The sequence below is a fragment of the Electrophorus electricus genome, chromosome 17 (genome assembly GCF_013358815.1).
Source record: "Electrophorus electricus isolate fEleEle1 chromosome 17, fEleEle1.pri, whole genome shotgun sequence".
Classification (NCBI taxonomy): Eukaryota; Metazoa; Chordata; class Actinopteri; order Gymnotiformes; family Gymnotidae; genus Electrophorus; species Electrophorus electricus.
In genome coordinates this window covers 10,362,798-10,390,231 of record NC_049551.1, presented here as the reverse complement: position 1 = coordinate 10,390,231, position 27,434 = coordinate 10,362,798, and the positions used below count along the sequence as shown (strand labels likewise).

The following is a 27,434-nucleotide window of genomic DNA, read 5'->3' as shown; positions in this document are numbered from 1 at the left end:
ACCACTATAGTTACAAGTCACCACCACAGTTACAAGTCACCACTATAGTTACAAGTCACCACCACAGTTGATTTGTTCTACTGTTTCTCAAGACAGTCAGGTCTTACTCATCGAGAAAGAAAAATATTGTAGAATATCCCTTTCCCCTTCTTTCACAGTGCGTTTCGTACTCTCACATTTTTGGCACAGCGATTTTCTTTACTCCTGCTATTCATGCTGTGCAGTACATTTCCCAAAGACACGGCACAAAGTAATGCAACACCAAAGTCTGGGCAAAATAGAGAGTTCATGAAGTATAATGTTATAATGTTAATTCGACTGTTGCTGGGTACTGTCCTAAAGTGGAAAATAGCTTTTGTACAAATGTCACCAGGGTGTTCCTAAGCAGAAAGTGGAACCAAGACCTAATTTCTCACGAACTGAAGTGTTGGGAGTCAGCATGACCATAATAGTGCGTAGCCGGAACGTAGCCAAACCTCACCATGTGTTCCCCTGGATATGTCACAAGGCGCATGTCCTCAGCGGCGTACAGAGACGGTTAACCCTAAATTAGACGCTCACAAATCATCAGTGGAAGAGGTGCGGTGTTTTTGCACTGCAAACGTTTGGCATTTTTGTTAATTGCACGCGGTGACACGCCACGCTTGGTATACCGTCTTTGGTTCACTGTAACAAAGCGAACATGATGCATGTCAAAGATGATAGTAGTTATAGCGGCAAACCGTAGTAGAGTGTTTTCACATAGCCTATATAATAAAGCTTATTAGCTTAAAAATAATGTGCATGTAATTTTGTAAGTTCGATTATATTAGGTCTGCTTTAATTGTAAATTAAATATCCGTAGCAAGACACTTTCAATTCCAGAAATGTAGTTTACAGTGATGGCTCTTACTGTGCTTTCAACAGCGCTGGCAGGTGGAAGCTGGTGCCTTTAAGGAGAGGTTAGCCAGTGTTGAATTGAAGAGCCAGTTTTAAATGGTGGCCGATTTGGTGTAAGTCATTGTCCGGAATTGTATTTCCAAACTGGGATCTATGAGCGGGAAAGCGGCAAAGGCGAAAGAAGACAAGGAGGCAACCAAGGGTAAGCCATTAAAAACGCTCTTTGACACCAAATCCACTGACATGCGACTTTATATTCTATCGAAAATTTACTTTCATAAAGAAGAGCCACCTTTTCTTATGGGGAGGGTGTTTTATAATGATTTTGATAAATGGCGTTTGAATAAGAGGACGGTGTCTTAGGTTGTGGGAGATTTGATTTAGTGGACCGATATTAGACGTCGCTTGAGAAACCATAAAAAATATCGATTCATATTCTGTCAGTAAAAAACAGTCACATTTTGTATTTTGGTTAGATGATTAGGCTATGCATCACTCACATGAAGTTACATTTTTTTAAATAAATATATTTAATAGTCCGGAGACGTGACGCGGTCACTTTAAATCCCCTTTTTATAGTCGTGTGGGCTACTACGCTTCTAGTGACATTTGCCACCACTCATTTCGTTCGTTGATGTAGTGTGAAATCCTGTGGTTTGGTAAAGTTATACCAATGGCAAAGCTGCGATTCCGTCCACGATAAGGGCTGTCTACAATTAAACACAGATTTATTCCTTTTCTGGGAAATAAGCCTGGCTAGATTATGCAGTCTGCTCTCCATTCGCGATGTTGGCTCAGCACCATTGCCATGGAGACGAAGAGGTTGCGAGGCATGTTGAAAGCACCGGGAATGCTGTGTTTTTCCTTGTCCCTAGTAGCTTTATACTGCTGTTTTTAAATATGAATACCAAATGTGATTACTTATATAAATATGCAAATTTTCTATATATAATTTAATTATATTATATTCTAATAAAATTCTTTATATTATATATAAATAATTAAGCTATTGTTATAAATTTATTGCATAATTCAAGGCTATTTTGGATAATTCAAGACTATTTGTAATAGGCTAGACAAATTTATTTACATAGCAGCAATTCAAAGTTGTTTACACAGACTTATTACAGCCAGAGATCTATCTCCTCAGGAATATAATACACACACACACACATACACACACACACACACACACACACACACACACACACACACACACACACACACACACACACACACACACACACACACACACATATATATATATATATATATATATATATATATATATATATATATATATATATATATATATATATATATATATATATATATATATATATATATATATATATATATATAAGATGGGGTGCTTGGCTTATACAGTAAACCATGTCTGCGTTCCCATGAGACTAGAGAGGACTATATATGGCTGTGAATGGGATTAAGTTTGATTAAAGTGTTACTTATGAAACTCATTAAAGTTTATTCCTCATGGAAAAGTAGAGTAGCCTATAAACTACAGAATAAAGTGGTGTCAGGACACTTTAATTGGGTGTGTAACTTTTAATTACTTTAGACAGACTGCCTGTGCAGTCTGACCCTGTAGAGTCAGACAGCCTGTGCAGTCGCTGTCCACATGACTCTGTAGAGTCAGACAGCCTGTGCAGTCGCTGTCCACATGACTCTGTAGAGTCAGACAGCCTGTGCAGTCGCTGTCCACATGACTCTGTAGAGTCAGACAGCCCATGTAGTCGCTGTCCAGATGACCCTGTAGAGTCAGACAGCCTGTGCAGTCGCTGTCCACATGACCCTGTAGAGTCAGACAGCCCATGTAGTCGCTGTCCACATGTCCCAGTAGAGTCAGACAGCCCATGTAGTCGCTGTCCAGATGTCCCAGTAGAGTCAGACAGTCTGTGCGGTCCCTGTCCATGTTACCCTGTAAAGCTCTTAGACCAAGTGGAAGCTGAAAACTCCTGCCTTCACCATCCAGACTGCTTAAGCCAACTGAATTTACCTACAAATGTTTCTTCAGAAGCTCACTGCAAATTATATCTATTAAATCCACTGAAGAAATTAGATGTATTGGTTTTACATACTGTTAATGCAAATTCTACTTAAAGTTAATTTTGATTCATGGGTAAAGGACACAGTGATACATCCTGTTTGACATGGCCACTGTCAGAGTCGGGGACTGGGTCTAATTCGCAGGTCTAGCACTGAGGACTTGCCCACAATTTTTTTTTTTTTTTTTTACAAAACGTCCATATATATCAACTATACAGCAGCCTTGTATCAGCAGAGTCCTTTTTGCTCCAGAAAGGTGCTCCTGATTTTTCTATCACTATGCCTCCAGCTTTTCAAGCCACATTCCACAACCAAACAAAGCCCAATACAGCACATCACAACACATGTCATCCATGACCATTCTTGCACTCATTGATCTGTGGACAGTATTGATCTGTAGACAGCTGTGACCAGGGTCACCTCTGTGTTAATTAGCCTAACCAGGCGTTTCCTTGTTAACATCGACTGCTGGAGCTAGTGCTTTCTTCTAAGTTTAAAGGAATGCATGACACGATGCAAAAATGTAATTTGAGGCAGCAGCCATCTTTTGCATAGCAGGAAAACTTGGGAAATAGGAAAAACACAAGCAGTTAGTTATAGATGAGCTGATTTGCGTCTTCAAAGTGATTAACCAGAGATACTTTAGACTACCAAGTGTAAATGTATGTGGTTAAACTCTTATCAGGATGCATTCTCATAAAATGACTAGGTGTAGTCTTGTCTAAGAGAATACCAGCAGCAGTGTGTGTCAGTGATATTAGTGCATATTTAGTACGCAGTAAGTTACAGCAAAAAACATTCAACATGCATCACTTTGCCACTAGATGTCAGTATAGACTGTACATTGTAATAGGGCTTGTCATTTATTAAAACACCAGGACAACATGCATTATTCTATAATCTTTGCAGACTGCATTCATTAATATGATTTTTTTTTTTTTTTTGGGGGGGGGGGGGTGGCAGGCAATATGAGAGGGCGGTTCAGGGGAAACCAAGAATCAAGAAAGCTGTTTGGTCTGGGACATATAACCTGTACATGCATTTGTGTGTGTGTGTGTGTGTGTGTGTGTGTGTGTGTGTGTGCTATTGTGTATTATTGTGTGTGTAGTAAACATATTGTTCATTTCCTAATATTTCATCTTCTTTTCATATCTGATGTTCTGTTGGATATTTTGAAGTGTACACAGTTGTGGATGGCAAGAAGTACATTCAGTTCCTCTGAGCATAGAGCAGACAGAGTGGACAGAGCAGTCTCCTTTACAAACCAAGTGCGATGAACTGTTTTGCTGCACATTCTGGAAAATCATCATTCTAAAAGAGAAGAGTCCAGAAAATTTGTCTGGGTTCCAGATCATACAGTGCCACTTACTGGATATGTTGCATAGCACTACATGCAATGTTTGATCAGCTCCAATTTGCATACCACCCCAACCACTCCACAGACAATGCCATAGCAACAGCACTTCACTGAGCCTGTCCCACCTAAAGACCAAGAACAGCTGTGTGTGGATGCGCTTCATCAACTTCAGCTCCTCCTTCAGCACAGTCATCCCCCAACACCTGATGAAGAAACTCAGCTCATTAGGCATCAGTATCCCACTACGCAACTGAATCTTGGACTTCCTCGCTGACAAACCCCGGGCAGTACGGATGGGAGCTAACACCTCAGGAACTATCAGCATAATCACAGGTGTCCCGCGGGTGTATCTTGAGCCGACGCACAACTGTGAAACCACGTTCAACACAAACTACATAATCAAGTTTGCAGAGGACACAATAGTGGTGGGCCTCATCAGCTATGATGATGATGACTCAGCCCTACAGACAGGAAGCAAGCCAGAATGTTGGTTGGTGTGAAAAGTACCACCTGACACTGAACGTAAATAAAACAGAAGAAATCGACTTCAGGAAGAGGCATGCAGAACATTCTCCACTTATAATCCATGGCAGCACAGTAGAATTTGTAAAGAGCATCAAGTTCCTGGGGTTTCACATCACAAACTACCTGTCTTGGAACACCCACATTATTTGTCAAGAAGGCACAACAATGGCTTCATTCTTGCACAGGATGATAAGGACAAACCTCCCATCTGCCATCCTTTCATCCTTCTACAGAGGCACCATAGAGAGCATCTTAACCAGCAGCATCTCAGGCTGGTATGGAAACTGCTCAGTTGCAGACCAGAAGTGCCTCCAGAGAGTGGTAGACAGCGGAGAAACTCCCCAGATCCTCACAAATGTCCCTGCAAGACTCTGACCTCACACGCTGTCACAACAGAGCCACCAAGATAGTCAGAGACTTTACCAACCCTGCTAACAGACTGTTTCCTACCTCTGGCAAACGCTACCGTAGCTTGAAGTGTAAGACCACCAGACTAAAGAAGAGTTTCTACCCATAAGCCATTAGAATTCTAAACTCTCTTAAATAAGGAACTCTCAACTCAATGAACAGCCATACGCTAAATAAACACATACACTCATGGGCTCTGTATTACTACTGGGAAAGTGCAATATGACCACCTCTGCGAATATGAAAATATGTGAAATATTGTGAATATTGTACAAAACACTACTGTGTATAAATACCGCAACAAAATCCTTCTGTTTGAGTGCAATATACATTTACAATAGAGCACATATATACTTATTTTAAACAATTGTGTAAAAATCCTTCTGATAGAATGCAATATATATTGCATAGAGTACATATTTATTTATATTTATACTCAACATTCAGTATCTATATTTATGTATAGTCCCATTGATGGCTATATTTTTTCTATTGTACTGATCCCAACATAACTTATTTTAGTTCATCATAATATAAATTATGTCATCTGTACTATTACTGGACTGTAAAGCTACATCGTCCATGTGCACATGTCTAGGTCCTTGTTTTATGTCTTGCATCTATGTCATGTCTTGCGCTATGTGAACACACACTGGAACTCAGGAAACACAATCTTGCTCAGCCGTGCTCTCCCTGTATGGTGTGAATAACAATAAAGTTGATCTGAATTTGAATTTGACTTTGACTTAGACTTTGACTTTGCTGGATCCCCAAATGTACTTCTCTATAGCAATGCCAGTGTAAATAAATAGCAGTGAATTAATTAAACATTCCGTGTACACTGGAACATTTTAAAGCAAGTTTACTAACTTCAGTCTGAGTTTCTCTAGCTCTAACTAAGGGACTGCCATAGCTTCTACAGTCAGTGTAAGTTGTAATTAATTCATTATTATATTCATTATTATAGTCTGAGTAAATAATTTCAGGTTTTACTGGACTGTTTCATGGATGGCTTGGGTTTAACCAACGGTGAGGAGTTTGTGTTCACTGGTTATTCAAACAGTTACTAACAAACACATGTCAGGCATACTGTGAATGGATGCTCAATTTGACACGCTCTGAGTAGTGAGTGTTTGAAGTTTGAAAGTGGATCCACTGTCAGTAGTGAATGGGTGTAGTGTTGAACATGACACCATGCCAGTAGTGAGTGATTGCAGTGTTGAATACGACACCCTGTCAGTGGTGAGTGAGTGTAGTGTTGAATACGACACCCTGTCAGTAATGACTGAGTGCAGTGTTGAATACGATGCCCTGTCAGTGGTGAGTGAGTGCAGTGTTGAATACAACACCCTGTCAGTGGTGAGTGAGTGCAGTGTTGAATACGACGCCCTGTTAGTGGTGAGTGAGTGCAGTGTTGAATACAACACCCTGTCAGTGGTGAGTGAGTGCAGTGTTGAATACGATGCCCTGTCAGTGGTGAGTGAGTGCAGTGTTGAATACAACACCCTGTCAGTGGTGAGTGAGTGCAGTGTTGAATACGACGCCCTGTCAGTGGTGAGTGAGTGCAGTGTTGAATACGACGCCCTGTTAGTGGTGAATGAGTGCAGTGTTGAATACAACACCCTGTCAGTGGTGAGTGAGTGCAGTGTTGAATACGACACCCTGTTAGTGGTGAGTGAGTGCAGTGTTGAATACGACGCCCTGTTAGTGGTGAGTGAGTGCAGTGTTGAATACAACACCCTGTCAGTGGTGAGTGAGCGCAGTGTTGAATATGACACCCTGTCAGTGGTGAGTGAGCGCAGTGTTGAATATGACACCCTGTCAGTGGTGAGTGAGTGCAGTGTTGAATACAACGCCCTGTTAGTGGTGAGTGAGTGCAGTGTTGAATACGATACTCTATCAGTAGTGAATGGTGGCTATATTAAGTGGCCCTATGTTGGTGAAATTTAGGAAATGTGAGTGAACCTTTAGTTTTTAGGAAAAGCAACATTTTTATTGCAATGTTGCTTTCCCTAAAAACTAAACCAGTTAGTTGTTCATTTTAATAGACCTGTCTTATATTCTCTTTTGAATATCTTCTATTGCCCTTTAGTAAAGCAAAAGTATTTCTTATCCAATTACTCGATTAGTCAATGGTTTAATTGGTAGAATACTTGATTGCTAAAATAATCTCTAGCTGCAGGCCTAAACTGGAGGTTTTACTGTTTCTTTGGTAGGGACATTTCTGCATGCTGCAGCTTGTTCCTTTTGTTATGTATTCAGATAATGCAGTTCAGATAAATTGCATGTAGGGGAATGAGAATGGCTGATTTTAATTACATACTGTGGTGTACAAACCAGTGGTAATTGAATTTTAATAAGGCTGATAACTGTGTTCCCCTGCAGTCTTTTTATAAGGGCCACGGTGGAAATGAAGCATTTAGCATCTGGCTGCCAGTATCAGGGCACGGGGCAACCAGGTGCAGTGTGCAGTGTGTTTGGGAGCTGGCTTGTTTCTAAACAGCTTGCTGTGACAGCCTCTGGAGTTGCTGACCTCTCTAAGAGGACAAAGTCAAAACTGTGTGCCTGGTATTAAAAATAAGCTGAAATGATTTCAGTGTGTATTAGTGCTTTAAAAGAAACGTAGTAAGTTTTTATCCCTAATTATTTAACATGCTTTAAGTCTTATACATTCGTGTTAAATACACATATACAAAGTATAACTACAATAACTAGAATTCAGTGTGAAAAGTAGCCAGTTAAATGTAAGGTTAAATGGCGGCTCTGACTGCTATGCCGGGGCGCTGGCTCTTTGGTCCAGTGGTCAGCAGTCATGTTTGCCTTCTGTCAGTCCTGCTTTGAGTCCTGGTTGAGTGGCTGCCCTCAGCCTTTGTTATATGTGGAGTCACAATTGGGATGTGGCCATTGTGATGTTCCCCAGGTAGATGAACCCCTGCCATAAGGGGATGGTGTAGCCCAGAGCAAGGACCCCTTATGAGGGCCATGGGTGTGGCCCTGGTGGAAAAAGCAGCTGTGTGTGGAGGGACATGCACAAAGGGGCCCTCCCCAGAGGTGACGGCATTGCGATGGAAACTGTCGCTCTCCAAAGGGGAGGATGGTGTAATGGAGACCATTACTTAGGAAGGTTAAATCGGTGCTCTGGCTGCTATCCCAGAGAGTTGGCTCTCTGTCTCTGTGGTCAGATATCAGGTTTGCCTCCTGTCGGCCATGGCCTGGAGTCCCGGGTAGGGTGGCTATTTTCAGCTTTTGTTACAATGACTTTTACGGTTACTAACATAAACATCTTTAGATGCCATAACCCAAATATTCTTCCTTTGGTTATTACTGTTATTAGCACCATCTAGTGGTTGAATGGAATATGTAAACGATGGGTGGGGTTGTTTTTCTTTCTGCTGGAAAGCACTGGAATGGAAAACAGCATGAAATTTAATTACGGTGAATTTAATTTGTTCCCTTGAAAACACTAAACACTAGAGAGGCATTCAGGCCTCTTTTGAGGTTTTTAGATTGTGTTTAAATTTTAGGAAAAGTTAATATTAAGAAAGTTACCAGTCACATTTCCCATTACATTGCGATTCAAATTGTACAAAACTGTACTGCCCTGTGCATTTGGCTATTTTGGGGGCCTGCGAATTTAAGCAGGTTTTCTATTTATGAATATCCATTCAGAGATTACCCCACCTTATCCTCTGGTAGAAAATACATAAGTTTTTTTGTTTGTTTGTTTAAGCTTTAAAACAGTATGTGAAAATAGCAGTAATGCTGGAGAAAGAATTAAAAGTTTATTTATAATATAAGAAGCCCTTGTTTCACGAAATAAAACAATGGGGCAGAACAATTTTCATTTAATGCTAAAGGACCCATAATTAAAGAACAGGATCTTAGATATATGCTACAGTGTAACCTCTTTTATGTAATGCTGTGTTACAGTGTAACCTCTTTTATTTTGGTGGAGGAGGATGGCTTTATATCTGCATTGTGGTCCAACAAACTGGGTTTCATTTATTTACAAATTACACTTTCATAACAGGAAGAAAAGCCAGACTAATTCAATTCTCCCTGTTTGAGTCAAGCTTGGTTCCTCATTACATCAATAAGCCATTAGGCTCTGAGTGAACAGAAGTCTCACAAAATGACGTCAGCTGTTTTTGCAAATCTGCCTTCAATTCCACCAGCTGCTGTAGAATGCGCGAAGCTTTAGGGGCTCAGAAAACATCCAGACGTGTGCAATGTTAGGATTGATGTACCACAGCGCTTACCGCCTTTGATGCTGTGACAGGGATAATGCCTTTGATTAATGTACCAGTCTTCTTAATGGTTAAGCACATTTTCATCTAGACAGAACCATTCAGATATGCAGCCTCATCTTGGATATGTTTAGTGCTGATTTCAAAATAACCCAAACACTCTGTAAATATACTGCCACTTGTAGCATCAAGGATCTTTTAAATATAAACCACTCTGAGACTCGTGCACCCGCATGCTGCAAGTGTATATTTATGAGTGTCGCTTTTCCTTTGCTCACCTTACTAAGACATGTTGGCAATATTACAGATGCCGTCCAATGAATCATTGATGAGCTTCTCTAAACTCATAATGGTCTGTCAGTAATATCCGATAATGATCTGTGCTCATTACTATGTTCGTCCGGTGTTATTGGACAGAATACACGGGAGGATAGTATCAAACTTTGGAGCGCCTGTTCTTCTTTTACTGTTCAAGCTGAAGGCGTACGAAAAGATTAGCGGGGGAAAGAGTTTCTCCCGGAGGCTTTTAAATTAGGGATGGCATTTCCTTTAAGAAGATCAGCTTCAGGTATACTTTGTGCTTTCTGTGTCTTCCGCAGCTGTAGTAGTGATCTTATTTGAATTTGCGTGTGTCGCTCAACGAATGAAGGTAAAACGTATAACTGCGCAATAGAAGGTTTTTTCGTTAATCGTTTGGAGATGTGACGTTTCCTACGCGACTAACATTCGTGGTTTTGAGATTCGTGGTGCGAGCGTTGCAGCTGTTAGGTCCTAGGAGGGACTATAATGCAAAGGCTTATAAAACATTTGTGTTACTGTTAGGATAGTTTGGTGGGCTTTGTGGCCTTGTTTTGAATATAGAATTTCCCATTTTGGGAGAGGACATCTCTGTCTAGATTTCCTTTATTTCCATAGGTGGCGCCGTCCAACTTTTCACATTTGCCCTAAAAAGTAAGTCAGTAGAAATGCGTTATGTGACATTGGGCGGCTTCAATTAACCTTATTGTGTTAGTGTGTTGCAGCGCAGGGTTTTTGTCTACGGTGTAACTTATTACAAAGATAGAGATCAATTCTAGACTTACATAGTAGGGTAGATTTGAACGGTGTACCTCATGGCAGTGTAGGGTATACACTTATATTAAGGCTTTAACTGTGTAGTAATACATGTAGTACAAGTTATTCGTTAGAAATCTTACATCTGTGCATGCGCTGTATTTAAAGGTACATAATAGGAAAGCGTTATATTGGACTCTGCACTACAATGTTCACAGACGACGCAGCTTCATGAGAACGGACTAATATTTTCACGCCGCCTTGTTGAAGACCACAGTCACGTTTCTGTGCTTGTCTGTCACCATGCAGCCCGCTGAAGAGGCGCTGCAGGAGAGACTCTGTGCAGAAGAGAGTGCTGCAGAGAGCCGCGCGCTGTTCAGTCTAGCGTCCAGCGATGAGGATCCTGCCGTAGCGTTGAAGAACACGTTGTTTGATTAATTTGCGAGGATCGTACCGCTAAAACCGACAGGGGCGTCTACCTCATATGTCTCCCTCTGGTTTTGATTAGAAAGGGGTATTGTTCCACTACCTCTAAATTTTGGGGCGGTCTTTGGGAATCGGGACGTGTCTGTGGAACCTTCTGCAGATATTGGCTGCTGAAAGCAAAACATTTGCCACGACAAGCAGGCGAGACCACCAGAGGAAACACATCGCATGCCAGAGCACAGACAACCTGACTGAACTTGCCCAAGAAAATAAAGCTTACAGTCTCTTGGGAAGCTGGAAGGCGAAGACAAACCTCTTCAAGCATCTCTCTTCAAAGGAAAAAAATGAGCGATTTCACGAGCCGTGGTGTGTTAACAGGTGCCAGTATTTTCCTGAATCGGTACGTTGCTTAAGTGGGCTCTTAGTCCTAACAACGCCAGTTTTGCTATTAGGGAACATGACAGTCCAAGGATGGCACGGATTTCCACGTGTTGTAAATCTTTCCCATACAAATGCGATAGCCGGGTGGTAAGGAAACCTTTTCTAGAGCAGGGCTTTTTTCCTGGAAAGACAAGGAACCATTTTTTAATTTGCTGCTGCTCGCGAAAGAGTCGTGTCATGTCGAGGAGCAAAAACAGAAGCTGAATCGGAGGTGGCAAAATCAACGCAATGTTCTTAAACTAAGACACATCTGAATATTCCGAATCTCTGGCTGAAAACAGAGCACTCGTGTTATAACCGTTACGCATTACGTCGCAGTCATGGATTACTGATTTTCTACAGAAGACATTATGTTTTGAACCAGTCTTAAACAGAACCTATTTTGTGTGTGGTGAAAAGCGCAGAATTTTAATCTGGGACGCGTCGCCACACCAGAACGCCAAACTGGCTACAGCCGCAGCGATCGCCAGCTCCCTCATTCGGCAGAAGAGGCAGGCGAGGGAGCGCGAGAAGGCGAATGCCGGCCGTTGCGCCAGCAGCCCCAATAAGAGTATTGGGACCTGCGAAAAACCGAGCAGGCTCAACTTGTTCTCACGCGTCAAACTCTTTGGCTCAAAGAAGCGAAAGCGAAGGCGGCCAGGTGTGGTGTTGCGCGCATTGTTTTGTTTTGGTTTTTTGGTTTTTTTTATATCACGCTGCTGAAAAACAGCAAAACATCTCCATCATCGTCGTCGTCATATTTTCACTATTTATCATCATCCTCTTCATCCTCATCTTCCTCCTTCACCTAATGGATGAAGTCACCTTCTGAATGTCCATGCCACTGGCTGTAGGAAAAATGCAGTAGCTGCAAGTTGCTGGTAGGCAGGAGTTATCTCACAGTAAGAGAGAACGTACCAAAGAGGATATTAGGTTTCTGTTGCTGTCCCTTAGTTGTTCATCAGTCAGAATAATATCCATTACAACCTTCCCTTTAGGTTAGTGAGGATTATGTATCACGTACCACACAAACCCTGTGCTATAGATGAGTCAGAGATAAGCTTAATGCAGCATCCAGGCTTTGGTGCTTTTGTTGTGACCACACAATCACACAGCATTTACCTAAATTGTAATTATCATCTTCATTTTGTAGCTAATTATCTTTATGTATGTGCATTTATGCATGAGCTCATGTTGCTATGGTATACTATTTATATTACTGTTTGTATTAAACTAATGGGTTGACCACAGCAATTAAATGTTAAAGACTGAAGAGTAGCTTGTCCACTTTGTACTATGGTGGCAGGTGATGTTTTCGCCCATGTTTCCAGAGAGTTGATTGGTACTAACCCCCTGAAAGATTTGTGTCACGAATAATGTATAACTGACACGAAATATAAATATTCTACCCTCAAAGTGGGAGAAATGAAGTCTAAATAATTTATTCACTGATATTCAATTTCAATTTTTTAATATTTGAAATGGGGAATTATTATTTATATTCAGAAAGGCATATGTCAGTTAGGGAATTAAATTACTCTACCATCACCTACTCAGCAGGTTATGGAAACCAAAGCTGTTTAGGACTCTCATTCTCCTGCTCCTTTTTCTGTCCTGTAATCATTGTTTCCCTTTTCTAAAAACTTCAACCCAAATCCCTACTAAAAACGCTACCCCACTTTATCCTAAAGATCTCATCCCAGTCTGTACTAAAAGCCCCATCCTAATTTTGACTAAAAATGTTCTGCTGTTTCTTTATTCTGTAAGAAAAAATGTTCGTTACAATTGCACTTTCGTTCTTTCGTTCTTCTTTATTCATTAATACTTATATCCTTTTCTCTGTGAATTACACAGAGCCTCAGCTCAAGGGCATAGTCACCAAGCTCTACAGCCGACAAGGCTTCCATCTGCAGCTCCAGGCCGACGGGACTATCGATGGCACTAAGGAGGAAGACAGTAGCTACGGTTTGTATCTGTATCAGCAAGAACGAGTATTGGAAAGAGTCGAGGCGCCCATCTTCTCAGGCCATACTCACTTAATGTGCTTTCCTCAACAGCTATTTTCAACCTCATCCCTGTGGGGCTGCGCGTTGTGGCCATCCAAGGTGTTCAGACCAAGCTTTACCTGGCCATGAACAACGAGGGCTATCTGTACACCTCCGTGAGTGCTGTCTGATCTCAGTACCTCCTGAGTACTGTGTGAGGCAAAGAGACTATGGGCTGATCACATATACAGACAAATACAGACCATAAAAACAGACCAAGCACACCGCAGAGATGATATAATACAGGCCATCCACACCATACAGGCCATACAATAGACACACCATTTACATCATACAGACCATACAAAAGACTTCAGGTTCAGTTCTATAAGATGTAATTTTAGTATTGCATATTAATTGGGGATTTGACAGTTTTTATAGACTATATGCTCACTAGTGCGTTTGTAGTCTTTCCCACATAATACCCCAAGTGTTCTCTTCTTTACAGCTGCATGCATATAAGTACGCTTAAGATGCATCATCATGTCTTCACAGGCTGTAAGGTTTTGCTGTGCCAATAAGTACACTGGAGTTATTAAAAGTCACCAACACAGACTAATGCATATTCTGTTTTGACAGCTACCACCCTAACTCCTATTCTTTGAGTTAATGTGTTATGACATAGAAAATAATTTAGGACTATGCCAATAAGTGTTCCTGTCATTTGGAAATCTCCATTTCGAAGCCATGTTACTGTTACTTTTGGAAGACACTCTGAGCTCTACAGTGTGGCTTAAAACTGTCCGCCTTGCCAATCTGTCACTGCTGAGTGTTTTCCAATATAAAGAGGTGTGGAGACTGTTAATATTGTGGAGGAAATACTGAAAGTAGTGTGTGCCTATGATTGTTTCCTTTGAAGCATGTATGTGTGTGCTTTGTTTGTATTGGTGCCTGGGTGTTGCCTTGTTGATAATGAGAGGTTATTTTCTTGAGGATAGATGTATTGATCGAGAGGAAACAGGACCCAGACAGGTTCTTGCCATAGCCGTTCAAAAGTAATCAACAGTGAGCCACAAAATGAGAAGAGATGATGTATGGGTCTGTTATTGTCCTTATCTGGCAATACCATCAGCAGAATTTACACCGATTTTTAGAGATCCAATGAAAATGCTGTTCAATTGCTAAGACAGCTAGTAGTCAATCTTAGGAAAAACAGTACTCACAACTTCCTCCACTCCATGTCTTCCCCCCCTTCTCTTTCTCCCTCTCTTTTCCTGTCTCTTTCCTATATCCTTCTTTCTTTCCATGTCCCTTTTCCCCCTCCATCTGTTTCCCCCAATTTGTCTCTTTCGCTGCCCCCCTCCTACTCTCTCCTTCTCTTTAATAGGAACACTTTACACCAGAGTGTAAGTTCAAGGAGTCTGTGTTCGAGAACTACTATGTGACCTACTCCTCCATGCTGTACCGGCAGCAGCAGTCTGGCCGTGGCTGGTATCTGGGGTTTAATAAAGAAGGCCACATCATGAAGGGCAACCATGTGAAAAAGACTAAACCAGCCGCTCACTTTATCCCCAAACCTCTGAAAGGTTTGTCCTCTACGAATCCTCTATTAATCCTCTATTAATATCTACAGAGGAGTTAGTGTTGTCTAATGTGTAAAGAGCTCATACCATCTAAACATTCATCCATTCATCCATCCATGCATCCATGCATCCATCCATCCATGCATCCATGCATCCATCCATCCATCCATACATCCATCCATACATCCACTGCTTGCGTTACATGTAATACCCCCCACCCACTCTTTTTGTGACATTTCTGACCCCCTCATTCTCGGTCTTTGTATTGCAGTTGCCATGTACAGAGAACCTTCTCTCCATGACCTGAGCGAGTTCTCCCGGTCAGGAAGTGGCACTCCTACCAAGAGCCGCAGCGCCTCAGCCATGCTCAACGGCGGCAAGACCCTCAGCCACAACGAGTCGACGTAACCGTGGGATCTGGCCACGGCCCACGGCTGAACAACCATTGACAATTCAGCACAACAGCGTTTACAGGGGGGTGGGTCAGGGGCAGGGAGGGGGTGGGGTGGAGTGGGGTGGAGTGGGGCACGGTGGGGGGGTGCATCATGCTTTCAGCAGTTTGTTTCCTGCTATCACTGTGATGAGAACACAAGTGCAAAATCCGACAAATCTACAATCTTCTGCTGCTCAACTTTGTGAGAAAGATCCAAGAGATCCAAGCCATTATACTGCTGTAGGGGGTCGTCTGCTCCTCATGGGCAGGTCTGTCTGCTCCTCACTGGGAGGTCTGTCTGCTCCTCATATGGAGGTCTGTCTGCTCCTCACTGGGAGGTCTGCCTGCTTCTCATGGGCAGGTCTGTCTGCTCTTCACAGGGAGATCTGTCTGCTCCTCATATGGAGGTCTGTCTGCTCCTCATATGGAGGTCTGCCTGCTTCTCATGGGCAGGTCTGTCTGCTCCTCATGGAGAGGACTGTCAGCTCCTCATGGGCAGATCAGGTACTGCCTGTAGCCTACCAAGCTGTGCTTCTCTTTCAAGACTCGGAGGGTATTATCTCTGCCAAGCTGGCATCACGCACGTCTTCTAAAACACCTGTTTTGTGTTTTGCTTCATCTCTCCTGGGAGACTCAAGCCAGACATCTTTGTGCTTTGACAGCTACAGTTGGACAGTGGCTGCTATGCTCCCTCGCCGACCACAGAGATAGAGATCCCAAGAGTTTTGGAGATACCATTCTTTCTACTGTCAGTAAATTCTGTAGCAGATGATCACTGTTACCTGCATTTTAAGGAGACATTTTTTGTCTTTCGTCTCAAAGCTTTTCTTTTACACGTTGCTAATTTGTGACTGAGATGGAAATGTGGTTTGGTCTGTCTGCACACCAAAGACATCCTTTGTCTCTTTGTTTGGAGGTGAGTGATTTGTAAAGCTTCGATTTCACAGAACGATGACTGGAATGAAAGAGGAGTGAATGTAATGTAACCAGTGTTCATGTGTTCAGGGGAAGAGTGTACTACTCTGTATTGATCTCTGCTTAGCGTGGTTTTGTTAGGTTGTCTTCCTTTTACTTCCTGCCTTTTTCATTTTTGAGTGAAATGTCCAAAGCTTGGGCCCTGTATTTTAGAAAACACTGAAAATAATACATCCCATGACCTAAGCAAGAGTGCCGATACATAAAACAGGCTAGTGAAATGTTTCAAACCAGGCAGCAAACCTCCATTGCTTCAATAGGGCTAAACTAAAATTTTATTTAAAACGTGCATAAGAAATATCATGTTTCTTTAGAAAGCTAATCTAGTGTTTCCTTGCAGTGACCCTTGCTATTAATTAGGTTCAGCTTGTCTCTTTGGTTTCAGTGTTTACTGAGCATACTCGCTGCATGGGAGACACTGTGGGGAATAGCTGCATGTTTTATAGCTGTGTGTATTAAACCATGGAACCATGTGCTCCAGCTGATACCAGAATAAACTAATGGCATAACCATTTTTATCCTGGTATCGTCTGAATTGTTACTTGTTGTACACATACACTGCACTTAATAAAATGTTTGTATAAATATATACTCTGTGGCATTTCATGTCATTTAAATGATACCGTCTGTCATTTTTAGTATGTTATGGCATAATTCATATTGTCAAATACCACTGTCCAAAAGTGGTGGCAGCCTGTATTAAACCAGCAAGCAATAATAAAATAGGAACTTCGTTCCATGAAGGAAGAAGAGTAGCACGTGTTGCTTACATATGCTGTGAGGTGATGTATAGTATAAGGAGGGCAAATCTAATGCCACTGCATGACATCCCTACAAGTAATGTGAAGCAAATACATGTTTGGTTACTTGTACTGTTTGGTTTATGAAGTGTTTAACCTCCTTTAAGTGATCAAGCATTGAATATCCAAAATGTTTGCTTGTTTGTTGCACTACAAAATCTACAATTAATTCACTTTCAGATTAGACTGTGTGAATAAATGAGGTTATGGAATAATGCTGAGTTTCTTAATAGAGAATACAGTCTATTTTTTATTTATGATACATTCATGATACAATGAAGAAACCACTCATTAATGTAATGAAACACAATTGAGAATATTTTCTTTTGTTTAAAAGTCTCCTTCTACAAAATATGCAAATGTGTGGTTTAGGACTGAATGACCCTAGAAATAAGCAGTTGCCTTGCAAAAACACCCTCAATCCTAGATCTGAAAGTGCCATTCCGTCTCCCCCACGTCCAGCCTGTCTCGTAGATCGCACAGGCTGCAGAATCGTCCAGAATTCACAGGCTCCATGCTAGATTAGGCTGGTTACATCATCGCCGCAGCCTGAGCAAAAGTCATTATATCCTGTGTTAATATTTCAGAACCTATAATGAATTATGAATGAGACATGCCTTTGGTCTCAATGAATCCTACAAGGCTGGATTATCTGTTTCTTGCAGAGGAGCTAAACACCTTCTCTTAATTAGCGTTCGTCCCAGTGTGCCACGTCATGTAGGAGAGATTCTCAAATGTGCGTGCAAAGCAAACATGCTACCCTACAAAACAGAGCAAAGGGGATCAATTAACAGACATATGCATCAAGTGGTGTGACCCGCATACAAAACAGAAGCCACCATACTGTACCGTAAAGGGGGAGATGTGAAACGCAGAGCGGAAATCAGAGGGAGATGTGGAGTGATGATGGATGGCCTGCTGCTCTTTGGGTGTTTTTAAATCAGATTTCCAGAAGCAGTGCTCAGGAAACTGCCCTGTACACTGTTCAATAAAGGTGATGGGAGATGAAGATCAGTACGTACTGAACTGGGGACTGAACCGAGATGAGGGTTTCTCCTAGGAACCCCGCCTTTAATAACAGTAATGCAGTGTGGGACGGCAAATCTAAATCAACACTCACCCATATCACTAAAGGGTTATATATCATAAGTCAGAGAGAACCATTCAGGAGACAGAATGAAATAGAATGAGAGTTCCAAAGAATAACAAAGATTCTGGGCTCAAATAGCTATGTCCTCTTATCACAGCATCACTGTTGTAAATTAAAAAAAAAAAAAAAAAAAAGTGTTAAAGCTTTGCAAACACTGTGAGTGGGAACTGCTTTGCAGGCTATGAGAGTGAGGGGCCACCTTTCAGAATTTGAAAGTGTGATCTGCCTTGCATGCCATGAGAATACAACTGTCTTTTAAGCTTGGAGAGCGCGACTACCCTCCAGCTCTGACAGTGTGAATTGTGTTCTAGGCTCTGAGAATGCAAGCTGCCTTGTGAGCTCTGTGAGTGCAATTACCTTCCAGGTGCAGAACGTGAGCTGCCTTGCAGGTTTTGTGAGTATGAGGTGCTTTCTGGGCTCGATGAGTGTGAGCTATGAGAGTGGCAGCTAACCTCCTGGCTTTGAGAGTGTGACTGCCTTGTGGGCTCTAAGAGTGTGAGATGCCTCGTGGGCCTGATAGTGCCAACTGTCTTCCAGTCTCTGAGAATGCAAGGTGCCTTGTGACCTCTGAGAGTGAAAGCTGCCTTGCAGGCTCTGAGAGTAAGAGGTCTCATTGGCTCCAAGCGTGTGAACCCCTTTGCAGGCTTGTTGAGTCTGGGCTTTATGAGTGTGAGCTTCCTTATAGACTATAAGAGTCCCAGTTGCTTTCCAGGCTTTGAGGTCATGATGCCTTGCAAGTTCTGAGAGTGCAAGCTGCCTTATGGGCTCTGAGTGTAAAAGATGGCTTGTGTGCTTTAAGTGTGTGAGATGCCTTGTGGGCTCTGAGTGTGCCAACTGTCTTCCAGGCTCTGAGAGTGTGATTGTCTTGCAGACTCTTGAGTAGGAGCAGTCTTGTGGGCTCTGAGAGTGTGAAATACCTTGCAAGCTCTAATAATGCAAGCTGCCTTACATGCTCAGAGTCTGTCTTGCAGTTTCCGAGATCGCAGTTGCTTCCAGGCTCTGATAGAGTGAGCTCTGTTGCAGAATCTGTGAGTATGAGCTGATTTTTAGGCTCTGTAAGTGTGAGCAGCCTTCCTGGCTCTGAGAATTCAACTGTCTTGTGGGCTCTGAGAGTGCAAGCTGCCTTGTGAGCTCTGGGATTGTGAGCTGGCTTGCAGGCTTTAACTGGCTTGGGGGCCAGCTGCCTTCCAGGCCCTGAGAGTGAGATTGCCTTGCAGGTTCTGGGAGTATAAACTGCCTCATAGGCTCTGAGAACTGCCTTCTGTGTTGTCTCCTGGGCTCTGCGCGAGTTGCCTTGCAGGCTCTGTGAGTGTAAGCCTTCTCACTCCGATGTTGACGGACTGTAGGAAGTGGAACTGGCATGCTGCACCACTGCTGGTTGCCATGGCATCAAAGCACGAGTGATTTCACCAGGCTCCTGGGCTATGCGGGTGCGTTAGCGGAGCAATGAAGCAAACTCTGCTCTTGCTCACACACTCCCCCAGCTCAGATCATGTTCACACACTCCCCCAGACCAGCTCTACTCACACACTCCCCCAGACCAGCTCTGCTCACACTCGCTAGAGCCATTCTCCTGCATGCACTATGCAGAAGCCATTATGGCCTGTTCAGTAAGGATAGGGACAAAGATAAAGCTTTTATGAGGGCTGCACAGGAAGAACAGCGTAAAGCACAGGGCTTTAAACCCAGAAGATTTGGACACGCACAGCAAAATGTTGTTTCTGTTGTTTCTGGGTTTGGTTTTTGCATCTTTAAAAGGTTGGGAATGGGCCTGACCTCTAATGGTATGCACACACACACACACACTGGCACATGCACAGGCACAGACACATGCATGTGCGCACACACCTCTCAGCTGATCAGTCAGTCCAACATTCAGCCTTGGTTCAAGGATGATGTGAATCAATAATACATAAATGAGTTTGATAATTCCATAAAAGGAAACACAAGCACACACGCTCACGCACACACACACACACACACACACACACACACACACACACACACACACACACACACACAGTAAATTAAATGGCATGTGACTGCAATTTACAGCTACTGACAGGCGAGTCTGTGGGTAATCTAGAACATAACTATATACCTAGTCAGTACGGATGTTTATTAAAGCATGAGAAGGTGGGCTAATATGGTGAGAGACCACAGAACACCCACTGACTGAGATTGTGGCTTTCTGTATGCGGTGGCAAGTGAAATATGCCAACATAGATTATGTGACTGACAGGCAGAATGATCTAACTAACGTTCTTGCTGACCCTATGCCCTTTACACCTATGTCCAGTTTGCATATATATGCTCCTACACATCTGACAACTTAATCATAAAATCACAGACTAAATAAAATTATGAAATACACAAATTACATCCACTATATCTATGTTTAATGATGATTATATATTGAATTAACACAATGATTCATTGAGAGTTAGCCATAACCAGTTAGCCATCAAACAGAATAATATGGTGCAGTGTTGGCCAAACTAATAAACCACATAGCATACAGCAGCTGTTCAACTAAGGGCACTGAAAGCAAGATGCTAAATGATGAAATTTAGCATCTAAGCTACATGCACTAAACAGCTGCTGTGGGACAGAGAGTCATGCAGCATCAGTCAGGGCTGAGGCAGCAGGCTGTCTGCCCCATTAGGATCTGTGATGTGCTGCTCAATCTCCGTCAGCTACATGCCTCTTCTGGAGCTCCCGCCGTTGGGTGATCCAGCCTCATCCAACCTCCAGTACTACGGGACTATAAGATTCTTCTCCTAACCTGTCTGCAGAAATAAGCACCTTTCTGCCCTGTCATAACAACAACACAGGAAAGACCTGAAGCTTATGGATGAAGGTGTTATACTGCTCGCATTCTGTTTGAATACACGAAATGATGCTGAAGTTGAGTGCCCTGTAGAGAAGACCTGGGCTTCACCAAAAAGAAAATGGAACTGTTCTGACTGAACATTCACTCAAATCACCGTGTCACCAATTTTGTGTCTAGCAGAGTGTTAAAGGAACAGCATCATTACAAATGCCTAGTTTTAAGAATCCGAAGCAGAGGGTGGTGAGCAAATATTAGCTCCCAGCCGTCGCTCTCCGAAATTTTGTTTTTCCAGAGCACTGATCCGCCACTCACCCGGTTTCCATTTCTTCATGATTCACTCAATGCTGCCATCTTGTGGCAAGAAATTAATGTAACCAAATCTCTGAAGATTTATATCCGCTTTATACCCGTGGTGTGGAGAGTGGAGCTGTAGAGAAGTGCAGGGTGGATAAAGGCTCTGCTGCACCTTACCAAAGCCAGAGAACACCTGTAGACATGGCAGGACCCAGACTGTAAACACAATCACTTGAGTTACTCATTTAATGTGCACAGAAATCTTGAAGCTGATGCAGCATCCACAGGGGAAGAGCTGGGATTAGATGTCTGTTAGCATCTTAATGTAAGTGCTGCTATTGATGTGCTACAGTGAAGAGACATGATGCACTGATGTGGTATAGGATTATGGTACTGAAGAACTAGGGTTAGGGTACTGAAGAACTAGGGTTAGAGTACTGATGAACTAGGGTTAGGGTACTGATGAACTAGGGTTAGAGTACTGATGAACCAGGGTTAGGGTACTGATGAACCAGGGTTAGGGTACTGATGAACTAGGGTTAGGGTACTGATGAACTAGAGTTAGGGTACTGATCAACGTTATCTGCTGCAAGAGAAAATCAACATGCCACCCCTTGTCCATACATAATTGTACCTCCTATGCATCTGAACCTTCCTCTCTTCAATATCATACAGGAATGACCACTTTACGTTTGTTTCTCTCTCTTTAGACTATATTAGACAATAATCTCCCATCCTTTCTACTCCTGCGAATTGTTCACCCCTCTGCAGTATCCAGTCTGAAATGTTTCATAAACCTCAAGCACCACTGCTGAAGATAACATGTTGATCACACACATCCCCTGGAATAACCCTGAAATGACCCCAGTCTTCTATTACTTTCCCACTGGGAATGCAGCCAGTTCCAATCCCACAGCTCAAATCACTTGTATCCAGGACCCACGTACACTTGTAGGACACTCCTTCGTGTACAGAGCACACCAAGCGCCATAACCAAACACCAAGTGTCATAACCAAACACCAAGCGCCATGACCAACACTGTCATCTCAGTCCTCTGGGATGTAATCTGTTTACCTTCAGCAGCCTGAGAACTGAGGAGGGACCCATAGCTTCAACAAAATGGAAACAATCTAGGCCAAGATTGTCAACCGTATTAGCACCAGGGGCTCTTGTGTCAATGTTGACTGAGAGACCCCACTGGGAGTACAGGTCCGTGGACCAGGAGGGGCCAGCTGCCATCATCTTGCACTGTTCACTTTCCTGCAAATACTCACCATACATCTATTACATTTTTGATTAACTTGGTTAATTAGTCATTCACATTCATGAACATCAGTGAGATCCATTCTGGAGCTTCATTTTTCTCAGGTAGCTGTCTTTACCACCACTTTTAGAACAGTGACTATTAATAATGATGAAGTTTGGTTCAATGAGAGACCTCTGCATCAGGTTGATTCATTCACACCTTCTACCTCTCTATCCCATTCTTTCATTATCTCTCTCTCTCTCTGCCCTCCTTTTGATCTTGCCTCTCCATCACTCTATGTATGAGGATTTTCCAAGAATAGAAGACTATAATGAGTGTGGGCAGATGGCCATGGTCAGTACATGGTGCTCCTAGGTGTCACTGAACTGAGCAGGTGACCCTACACCCCTCAGCAGCACAGCAGCTCCAGGCAAATGGCCAGCGATGGACAGCAAGGTTGACAACCTCTTCAGTGGACATGGACTCTTTCATGGACATGACTTCTTAGCTCAGAGGATGGATGGCAGATGCATGATGGATACAACTGCTGGAAAGCAGAAGAAACTGGACTGTTAAATATTTCTAGGTCAAATATTATTTCAGAGTTGTACAGAGGATGACAAAACCCATTTGTGAATCACACGAATACCACTCATTGTTGACAGACAACTTTTACATTTTACTATTGTGTTTTACTTATAGAATTTGAATGATTTCATTGTCATTGACTATACTTATTATAGAAATAAGAAGAATCCTAATTTCTAAGGTAAATGTGTTCATTCTGTAATGTTTTCACACTTCCTGTTGCTAAGATAGATATCACCATTCTTCAATGTCTTTTCTGCTTGCTTTGTAGCCAAGACATGTTACTGTGGCCTTGCAGTGACCTGGAAAAGTCTGGTTTTGCTATTTGTTTCCAACCCCATAAGAAAAAAATATTCACTGAATTCCACAAGGCACGATGTCTAATGAAATATTTTTGCGCTAAAAAGAGCTTGATCAGTTCCAACAGATAAATCTTTGCTTAGTAAAGAGCAAAGCATCATTGTTTTGTTTATTTTCTGTGCAGCAGGAGGCATCACTACAAATTGAGTGGCGTAACATCATAATGTTGCTAACCCTGGTCTTAGCTTAGCTCAGTTACACTTGGCCATGGACTGCATTTGGCCAGAAAGCAGAGGGAATCCCATCTTGAGAGAATCCCATGGTTACGTTCTTTGTCTTAAGCCAGGTATAAGCCTACAAGGCTTCTGTTCAGGAGGAAATCCTTGGCTGGACCATCTTACAAGCACGTGTCAGAGTTCACAGTCCTGGGTCAATCTGCTCAAAGCCCACAGTGCAGGGTCAATCTGTTCAGTGTGCCAGTACTCCTCAACCAGGCATTGACCTTCACATGATTTACTGTCTAGGATTCTTGAACATCTGTTTTATATAGTGTTTACCTGACCCTCAGGATTTCAGTGAGCATGATTTTCAACATCAGCACAAAGAGACATGATTGTGTGAATGTTAGAGATTTATGTCTATGAAGGGGACAGCATATGCTTTGATAAAACTAAGGGAAACAAAACAAGGGGGTAATCAAATCATCAAACGTACAACTGGAGGAGCAAAGTTGAACTTTTGTGATATCTCAGTGCAAAAATAATCATCTACCATGAAAGAAACGGGAGTCCATAACCATAATTAACTCTGAAAAGAAAAAAATATCAGTGCCAATTCTAATTCTTGAAAACAGACCATTACTAGTTTTCATGCATTTTCTTACTCTACATTTATCCAAACATCTCACCCCACAGTTAGCCTTTTGTGTGGTGGGTGACAGAATCTGTCCCCATCTAAATCATGTGCCAGTCAACCAGCCCAAATTTCAGACATTTTAAACACTGCCACTAACGTTTTTTTAATTGTATCAAACTTGAACCACCTGCATTTGAACTGATCTTAGCCCCGCCTCCATCTGTACTGATTCTAGCCACACCTCCTTCAGGACTGCAGTTTAACTGTTACTTTGTTCACTTATCCCAAAATTCCTTTCTTCATATTACTGTCTCCATTTAAATACGCCAAAAAATATCTCAAAGGTTTTGAGATCTTTATCTCTTTGTACGTATTCCATTTACAGATATGTATCTTTTTAAAAAATCATATTTAAAGTCTGAACATCCAGTGGTCCTCGGTTCAAATCTGGCCTGAGGCATGTACTGTCTAGACCACATGCATATGTGCAGCTCCTGGGAACTCCTAACGGGCTTAGTCATGTAACACTACACAGCCAGTAATTTATAAAGATTTGTAGGCTTCCCACAAGAGCAGATGTGTTTGTCCTCATCTGATTAGTGGTGTAGTCACACAACAGAGACACTGACAGACTGACAGCACTGGGATTTGTCTGAGAATAAGATATGAGGAAAAAATCCCTGAAAGCTAGGTTAGAAAATAACAGAGGAAGAGTGAGGAATGTGTTTTACAGTGCACAGTCACAGTGGAGACCAAAACGCTTCTGCATTAATAATTTGCCCTCTGTAGGCATGTTTCTTCTCAGTCATCAAGATATTTCCCAGACTAAAACATGATTGGCTAAAATCGCTTGCACTAATCTACCCAGTAACCATCATGAAACAAGACAGGTGTTGTGACAAGCATGTGAATAAATGAGTGAGACCAAGTAGCAGTGCATGTGTGTGTGTAAGTGGGACGATGTATACAGTTTGTAGAGGTGTATGTGCCAGGGGGACAGTGCTATAGACTGTGCATATGCGGTGCTTGTTTGTTGTATATGTGGTTGCATCTGTACTGTGGGTCAGTACTGTTGTACCGGTTTTATTTGGCTTCAACAGTTACTAAAAGACTAAAAGAATTCAGGCAATATCAATTTAATATCAACCAGCATAAGATCAAAAATGAATAGTTCAGACATCACGAATCAGAATCCCTGAAAGTAAGTAATCGTTGGTTCCATAGAGACATTGGGCCCAATTTTTGTCAATAACGAAGCATAAACCCGAGGCTTGGGCACGTGCAGGCGTGGCAGGAATGTTTGCTATTTTCATGACCAGCGCCAGAGGCACTCATTCAGCGCACAGCGACACAAATTCCAAAAAGAGGTTGGGTTAGACTGAATGCATTATCAACAGGTGGTTAGGTGTGCCACTTCAATATTTAATTAGACTGACTCCTCTTATTCCCTTTTAAAGGTGGCATCACTGGGCAGTGACAATGCTGTCAAGGCAGCGAGCATGACAGGAACGTTAATGCCAAAAACGTTCCCAATTTAAAAACAGACAATATTCATCAGGGGAATACCGAGTCGCCATGCCAAGCAGACATCCCAGGTCTGATGACATTAAACTGTCTTTGGAAGAGGCTCAAATAATAAATGAACCCTCTGTCTAGTGGCATTTGTCATCTTTATATAATAATTTTTATAATACAATAATACTATGAATAATTCCAATAATTGATAACACATTATTGTTAGCTGTGATTAAATAAATAATAACATTAATATTTACCTAACTTTGATTAGATTATTTGATAAGACTATTTTAAATTGCATAATATTCCATGTGTAATGTCATGCCTACTATCTGATTCCCATTTAACAGTCACAATATAATTGCTTTTACTTACAAAAAAAAAAATCAAATTAGTTGTATTTTGTTAGTAATTGGGAGATCTGTTTTAGTGCGGTGATGTTCGTGGTCATAATGTCTGAACAAGGAAAATATGCGAGGATGCGGTAGCGCAAGTGTGGCTTTAAGCCTAAATGGGTTCCAAAAATAGGTCAAATTTTAAATGTCACAGAAAAGTCACAAAAAAATAAAGGGCAACGGTAAAACAGCATTAATCTCACCCAGCGTCTTGATATGATTCCATTAGATGAAGACTAATGCAATTCGAAGAACAGCGGTAAGGAATATCTTATATCTCTCGATAGGCCTGGAGCTCATGAGCAAACTGACTTTTCCAACCTTGGTTCTTCCCCCAAAATAGGATAATTTCCTTACTATTCCATCTTATAGTTTATATACAAATAAAGATTCCACCTCTAAGAGGTTTAACCTCCAGTACCAAAAAAAAAAAAAAGCAGGAAATAAAAGCATTCAAACAAGACATTAGGGCACTGCAATCACTCTTACAGGCCTACTATGAACATTCAAGTAGATGATTAAGGACATTGTAGCCTATAGATTATAGTTTATAGTCTAACGCCCTCTGATAACCTAACTGTAATGTAAATCTTTTAATTAAAGGTAAACTACAGAACCCTAGATGTGGTGGCAGGGGATCCCAAGTTTTTCTTCGTTGTGTGACTTCCTCCATTATTGATGTCAAACCTGAATTCAGACATTTGCCCCAGTCTCTCACACAAAAGGCAGTCGTAGCTTTTAGAACTTTGTTGACTCATTCTGTGAGATTTGTTTGAGGAAGGTAGCTTGTCATTAGTCTTTGGACAGCTCTCCACATGTTGCAATCAGTTAGTTGTCTGAGGAACCAAGGTGTTCCCACAGTGGTTTATCATGGAAGCATTCAAAGAACAGAATCTTTCGTGCTACTTTGTTCTTTCATCTCTTTAATTTGCATCTAAGATCTGCCTGACTAGTGGGTAGTGTTGCATGCCAGGTTAGTGCCTTCTTGCCTACATAAGCAGCCAAAGTCACATGGTCCTGTGACTCCATGGATCTTGATAAGGAATCATGCACCTCCTTCATGCCCCCTTTTAGGTACTTGACCCGAAAATAGAAA

General features: G+C 42.0%; 1 protein-coding gene across 2 annotated transcripts; it reads left to right on the top strand.

Annotated features, from left to right (window-relative positions):
• The first annotated feature begins 586 nt into the window (after nucleotides 1–586).
• fgf13b (fibroblast growth factor 13b) lies at nucleotides 587–15,418 on the top strand. Of its 2 annotated transcripts, XM_027008432.2 has the most exons (6): nucleotides 587–647; nucleotides 907–1,081; nucleotides 13,237–13,347; nucleotides 13,440–13,543; nucleotides 14,755–14,953; nucleotides 15,222–15,418. In XM_027008432.2, the coding sequence occupies exons 2-6, from the start codon at nucleotides 1,033–1,035 to the stop codon at nucleotides 15,356–15,358; spliced, it is 600 nt and encodes a 199-aa protein (XP_026864233.1). In that variant the 5' UTR covers nucleotides 587–647; nucleotides 907–1,032; the 3' UTR covers nucleotides 15,359–15,418. The 2 variants fall into 2 exon arrangements, with proteins under 2 accessions (XP_026864233.1, XP_026864243.1); XM_027008442.2 differs by lacking the exons at nucleotides 587–647; nucleotides 907–1,081 and adding an exon at nucleotides 9,737–10,051.
• Nucleotides 15,419–27,434: the final 12,016 nt, after the last annotated feature.

What these genes read in the sequence shown, in the direction of transcription:
- fgf13b (XM_027008432.2), top strand. Translation starts at nt 1,033, where the DNA reads ATGAGCGGGAAAGCGGCAAAGGCGAAAGAAGACAAGGAGGCAACCAAG. An exon ending in AGGGCTATCTGTACACCTCC is followed by an intron (nt 13,544 to 14,754) that starts GTGAGTGCTGTC and finishes TCTCTTTAATAG; the next exon opens with GAACACTTTACACCAGAGTG. An exon ending in TATCCCCAAACCTCTGAAAG is followed by an intron (nt 14,954 to 15,221) that starts GTTTGTCCTCTA and finishes TTTGTATTGCAG; the next exon opens with TTGCCATGTACAGAGAACCT.